General features: G+C 43.6%; 1 protein-coding gene across 2 annotated transcripts in view; it reads left to right on the forward strand.

Moving 5' to 3' along the window:
• Positions 1-6,346, forward strand: part of VCL (vinculin) — a 304,948-nt gene extending 298,602 nt beyond the window's left edge. For both annotated transcript variants that reach the window (XM_069240838.1, XM_069240837.1), the window contains one exon: positions 3,155-6,346. In XM_069240838.1, the coding sequence (XP_069096939.1) occupies positions 3,155-3,301 (147 nt within the window). In that variant the 3' untranslated portion in view covers positions 3,302-6,346. The remainder of the gene's footprint in view (positions 1-3,154) is intronic.
• The last annotated feature ends 399 nt before the right edge of the window (positions 6,347-6,745 follow it).

Here is a 6,745-nt window from a genome sequence, read left to right on the forward strand (position 1 = left end):
GTCTGACGTAGTGGATGTCATCCTTGCAGCCAGAAGTCCTTCAACAAAATTAATTTACGCTCAACCCTGGGAGGCATTTTTGTGGTCTGGTGTGAGATCTTCTGCAGGCCAAACTTTCTGATGTATTGTGGTTTGTTTTATCATTGGCCCCGCAAGGCCTTGCCATGGGAACAATTAAGTGTTACAAGCTGCCTTTTCTGCTCTTTTATGGTTGCCAGATCAGCCTTCCTTCTTCAAATCACCTGTTGTGATGTGCTTTCAGAAAGCTCAACGTTTTTGTTTACTGCAACACCTTTTGTCATGACAAAGTAAGACCTCAGTTTCAAACCCACATTCCTCATGTGCACACCATTTGAGGCTATGCACAGTTGCTCCATACACTCAAAACATTATTTCTCATCATTCTGCAGCCCACGCAAGTGAACTGCAGGTGGTGTTGGTGGAACCCCCTTACACCACTTCCCTTCCAGATGTATTGGTGCTGAGGACTCGAGTGTCTTGGTGACAAAAGTGGTGTCTAGGTTTTCATGTTGGACTATCATTTACCCCACTATTGTTTTTTTTTTCTGCACCACACACCTCGAAAGAGGAAAGCCCACATTGTCTGGACTCTGAAAAAGCCTTAAGCTTTTACATTAACCTACAAGGGAATGCCTCATAGACGATTACCTCTTGGTTGGTTTCACTGGGGCTAAAAAGGACACAGTGATGCAGAAGGGTACTGTGTTGAGGTAGACAGTTCTTTGTATAAAGATATAATATAATATGGTATGGCCTGGCCAGAAAAGAGCCCTCTGAATGCCAATGGACCCATTTGACCAGGACTAAAGCTGCAACAACTGCACTAGCAAGGGGCTTGCCTGTCCAAAACATCTGCCAGGCTGTGATGTGGGTGTCAGTGCACATGCTCCCCAAGCACCACTGCCTTGACAGCCAGGTTTGCAGAGAGGACCATTTTGCCTGCTTCGTCCTGCAAGACTTTCTGGTTTGAATCCAGTCCTCAGACCCTCCTCCTTTGAAGGGTATTGCTATGATACTTAGTGTGAGGGTGAGCAATGTGCGCTTAGAAAGGACTGTCAGAAGAACTAAGGGGTGTATTTATACTCTGTTTATGCCCGATTTGCGTCATTTTTTTTACGCAAATCCAGCGCAAACTCAACTCCATATTTATACTTTGGCGCTAGACCCGTCTAGCGCCAGAATCCATGGAGTTTGAGTAATTTTTTTAGCGTGGACACCTACCTTTCGCTAATGATATGCAAGGTTTCCTGTCCAAAAAATGACTCTAAGGCATGTGCGCCTTATTTATTCTCCCGCGTCAGTTTGATGCACAGGAGGAGGCAGGCCTTAAAAATGACGCCCAGACGGATTTGTGTCATTTTTTAATGCCTGGGTCAGGGTAGGCATCAAGGGACCTGTGGGCTCATTTCCATGGTCACCGACCATGAAAGCAGTCCCCAGGTTCCCTTCCCTGTCCCCAGGGACACCCCCTGCCACCCTAGCCCACCCCTGGAGGACACCCATGGCCATTGGGCAGCGGGGCACAACTCCTGTCTTTGCTAAGGCAGGAGTCATTTCCATGGGAGTTGTGCTTCAAAAAATGGCGCTATTCAGGTTAGAGACAATATTTTTTATTCTAACCTGACTTGCACCGTTTTTTGACGCACAACCCCCAGTCTTCCCTACGCCTCTGCTGCCTGGTCAGCATCATTTATTTTGACGCGGACCAAGCCGCAGCGCCGGCTACTGTCATTCCTTAAATATGACGCCCTGCTGGCGCGTTGGAATAGCGGTAGCCAGCGTTAATATTTTTGACACAAACCTGCGCTGGCGCAGGTTTGCTTCAAAAAGTATAAATATGGGCCCAAGTTACTCACCATTGGTACTGCTCGATCTAGTGAATATTATCTAACAGCAGATTACTCCCTACGCTCTCTCCTTCCCATTCTGTGGAGTGCACAGTGTAATATCATACCAGGTTAGATTGTGGCACACTGTTACCTACAGTTTGTTTTTCAATGATCCCTGTATGAGGGTGTGGAAGAAGAAAGATAAAGAAACCAAGATCAGCACACAGGGCTGCTGCCTAAATGCGGAACCAGTCCATCACTTCCAGGGCAGTACAAGATCGATGCAGAGCCACATTGCACACAGGAGTTGCTGCTGGGAGAATTTTCGACATCCATTCTGGTACCTGGAATATTCTAAAAATGAAAATCTGCGTTTAGGTAATCCAGCAGCAAGAGTTGTATCTAAGATAACTTGTTCAGCTTGCAAAAAATGAAGTCGTGAGGGAAGGGTTCACAAGACAAACTCATTCGTTCCAACAGAAGGTGCAAATTGTGATATTATGAAGAAAAGCATAGCAGAAGTCCTACTTTTCGCATGGTTCCCCCTTCAAACAGCTTTGAAAAACCTGAAGGTATACCCAGAATTGCATATGTGAAAAGAGCTATACATGGTAACAGCACCCCCCACCCCTTTGCTAATGTTGCATGAAACCCTACATTAGAACATAATATTTTTCCGATGTACTGACCTGGGCAACACCCATTTGTAGATCTCTTTGAAACTGGGTGTTTGATGCTATTTCGGAGAATTTTGTTTTAGAACAAATGTGGCTCAATGCATCTTCCCGCCGTGTTTTATTTTTATTTTTTTTAATAACCCTAGTTCCCCCAACCAAATAAAAAAGGCCGCAGAGAGGATATAGTACCCATCAGGAGAACGTGTTCTACCTTTGGGAACACTTGTTCTGATAGATACGGTGTTCCCTCTGCAGATTTGTTATTGCCTCATATTCCTTAGATCTTCGGAGCAGATCTGTTACTGGGAGTATCTGGAGTGGTTCCAGTGTGGCTTTGCCTTCCATACCCTTAGTTAGCACAGCACAGCACCCACAAACATAAGGGACACTGTCTGGCGCCATGGCAGTTTGAGAAGCTTTCAGAGTCCCATCTTAGTGGCTTTGTTGATTCAAAGATAGAGAGCAGAACCCGGGCAGGCTAAAGTAATATAACTTGTATTCCACCTTCCTCCAGCTTGCTTTCCCGTTGGTACCTGGGTCCTTCTAGGCTGTCACATATTCTCGCTGTCACATAGACACCCTCACCCTGCAGTCAGTTACTAACTTTGTTTATGTTCTTCCTTACAGGCCACAGAAATGCTGGTGCACAATGCGCAGAACTTGATGCAGTCGGTGAAGGAGACCGTGCGCGAGGCCGAGGCAGCTTCTATCAAGATCCGGACAGATGCGGGCTTCACGCTGCGCTGGGCACGCAAGACACCGTGGTACCAGTAACCACAAGTGCCTTCACTTGGAGAGGGGTGCATGATCAAGGTGTCATATGACACCCACACAGCGGGTAGGGACCCTCGTGGCCGCCTGATGGGGAGGGCAACCCTCTCATTAGCCATTTTTTTAAATAACTAAGAAAAGAGGTGCCCATTCTAAGGGCACCGGGTATAGAAATATATATATTAAAATCCTAAAATTCAAACTGATGACTTTGAAAGAACAAATTATGGTATTTATTCTCACAAAGCTGGGACATGCTCCCAAAGGTTTGTTGTTCTGTTCTCCAGAAGTGGGAAACTGATCGCAAACTCTTTCACAAGCAGACACAAACCCTTTTGCTTTTTTGGCACACAAATGTGCATCACGTCGCTCTGCACACCGATGTCACTGTAGCTAGATTTATTATATAAAACACTACCGGATATAGAAATATATTATTTTTTTGGTAACAGACCATCGCTTCCCGCCCCAGATGAACCCTCTCCCCATCAAAAATAAATGCAGTGTTTTTCTATTAGGACGGAGTGGACAACATTAACTGGTTTGGACACTACCTGCAGCAGATGGCCTATGGTGGCTCTGCACCAGCACAAAGCATGTTTTTAATTATAATGGTACTGTCATTGTGTGCTATGTTTTCCACTTGCACCCATCTCACTAGGGCTCAAACATGGCAAGGAAAGCAAGGCCCAAAAGAGATTTAAATACTGTGTCTCGCCCATGCCAGGCTTAAACAATCTCGGTTACATCTGTACTACTGCAGTTTTACCTCCCTTCTGTCCCCTTTTGTTCAAAGTATCTGAGCTCACCCTGTATCCGTCCTGTGGATGATACCCTGGCAGCACCAATACTCTGATCTGCTCCACGGTGTTAGTTGCCTATGAAAATCCATGCGTATCTTTTCATCTGGACACTAATAAACAGTTTTTAAAAGCACTTCCTGCTAGTTCCCTTGACATGGGCACCAAAAGACTCTTTAGTGTGAGAGTCCTTTAGACAGACAATAAGTGTTCGAGCTGTAGCTTCAGGCAACACCACAGAGGCTTTTAAGCTCAATTCTTAATTCAAGTTCTTCCTACAGTATTTGGATCACGTTATATAAGCAGTGCTTGAAAGTAATATCAGCCAGGGATAAAAACATTTAATAGTTCTGCAAACCTTGAGTCAGGAAAAACTTTGTTCCAATAGAGTGCGTCAACGCCACTTCCACGTCACTCTAGGCTGCTTCGCAAGGCAAAGTACAATTTACATCATCGTCAAGACTATTAACACGGACTCCTAAGATAAAACGGGGAACACGCTTTCTTCTGGAGGTGCAGTATCTACTTTGTGTGTACTTTAGCCCCAGTTTATCAAAATCGAATCGTTTTAGGATTCACATTTGGAACACCCCTCAAATCTAAGCGGGATCTTTTCACTTATCCTTAAAGCGGCTGTCACACAGGATTTAGCAAGTATTTTTGCCCGTGTTCCTTAGTTTCCAATCTTTATAATTACATGAACATTTGGTTTACAATTTTCATTTTGTGTACGTTAACATGGTAAATGTTTGATTTTACCTTAGGTTTTATTGCCTTTCCCGTTCTCCCATTGTTGAGAATGGTCATGTCCTGCTTTGATAGTGAACACTGTTAGGAAGAAACTGCAATGCAAGCTTCTGAGAGGGGATTCAAACAGTCGTGATTGTAGTCGATTATTAACAAACAGTAAGTTGTGTAGGGTGTATCATGGTAAACACCCTCCGTAGACCAGTTAAAGGTGGAAATGTGGCGGTAACTACATAAGTTCAAAAAAAGAGAACTTCTCACTTCACCCAGCCAAAGGAATTCAGGTGGGGAGTGGTGACGCTTCAGATGTAAGTGCCTGATGCTCTGAATTCCAAACTTCGAGCTAGAACTAAGACCTCTGTGACTGTGATGGTGTGCCACAACTGTCAGTCGAGCTACTGATCTGATACTAATGCCACAGCAATGCCTTTATCATGTGAGGTCCAAGATGGATCTGATGCCAAAGATCATGTGAAGTGTGTATTCTTCAAACCCGTTGGGGGTGACGGTTGTCATGTACCTCAGTTCCTGCCTTTCGTATTAATGCATTGGTCCCTTAAACCTTTCAGTGCTCAATAGACTGTGGTAGACAGTCTGTGCTTTTCTGCATCCCATTTTTTTCAGCCAAAGCCCTGGGAGTGGTCCTCATCACAGTGAATGTGAAGCCCCAACCTCCGTACTTTTAAGATGCTTTGTAATGATTACAGACAGCAGACATGGCTCACAACTGCTCTTAGTTATTTTTTCCCTGGCTCCAAGATGGCTACCACAGCTTAATTACTAGTTAGTTGAACCTTTTAGTCACAAGATGGCTGAATGTGTTACAATACAAAAGTTTAGCCATACTTTATCTGTGTCTGAGATGGGTGTCATTTTCCAGAAAGAACTGTGCCTTTTCATACCTTCCACTGTGAAAAGAGAACCTAACGCTCAGCCGATGCCGGGAGCGATGGTCTTTCAGCAGGACAGAATAAAAAGGTTCTTGGTGTTTTGCTTTCAGCTTAGGAAGATTAGTTACCAAGTCGAGTATAACTTCCATAGTGAGGAAATACGTTTTTAATACATTCATGGAGGGTGAAGCTTTAACAAAATGTAGTCAATTGTGCATCTTAGGGTAGAGTGTACAATTCCCTTTAAAAGCCTAATACATGGGATCTGAGGACCCCTTCCATTTTCTGACGTTTTCAGATAAGACAGTGTGGCGACTTTCCTCCTTTAGGCCATAGGAACATGATCTTCCAGTCGCAGTGTAGTTGCGTGTTTCCTGCTTCACCCCCTTCATCTTGTCAGGAAAATGTAATCTATTGTAGCTAATAGGCAATGCAAAATGTAAGGTGGGGACACCTCGGTGTTTTTAGGATCTGGAAATGACAAGGGGTTGCTCTAGAGAATCACGTCTTCATGTTTAATGTTTTACCACTATCCTAACTTTGTTAATAAAGAAAAGCAGGTGCTGTATTTGCAAATAATCTCAAACCAATAAAAATGCATTTGTATAAAAGTAACTGTGTGAATCTTTCTTATTCATCATTAATTCACATCCCCACCTTAAACTGGGATGCGGAAGACAGTCTTTGAATTCAAATGCACTTTGGTCGGGTAAAACATATTTGTTTACATAGGTCTATCGAGCTCATTTTGAGTCTTATGAATTTTGGTCGGATTTGTACAGTAGTTGGTTTGCATGCGTTCTTTATTCCTTTCTCCTTAATATCTGTTTAATTTTGGAACTATACATCATCTTTTCTCACCTCAAAACATTTGTTGTGCAATCAATATAGAAGATGAGCCACTAACATAATTTGCTTTCTGTAAATTTTACTTCAGTGCTGATCAAAAAGATAAGCTCTGAATAGAAGCATGACTTGGAACTGTAACATAGGTCCAGGAGGGACGGGTT

The sequence above is a fragment of the Pleurodeles waltl genome, chromosome 6, assembly GCF_031143425.1.
Source record: "Pleurodeles waltl isolate 20211129_DDA chromosome 6, aPleWal1.hap1.20221129, whole genome shotgun sequence".
NCBI classification, from domain to species: Eukaryota; Metazoa; Chordata; class Amphibia; order Caudata; family Salamandridae; genus Pleurodeles; species Pleurodeles waltl.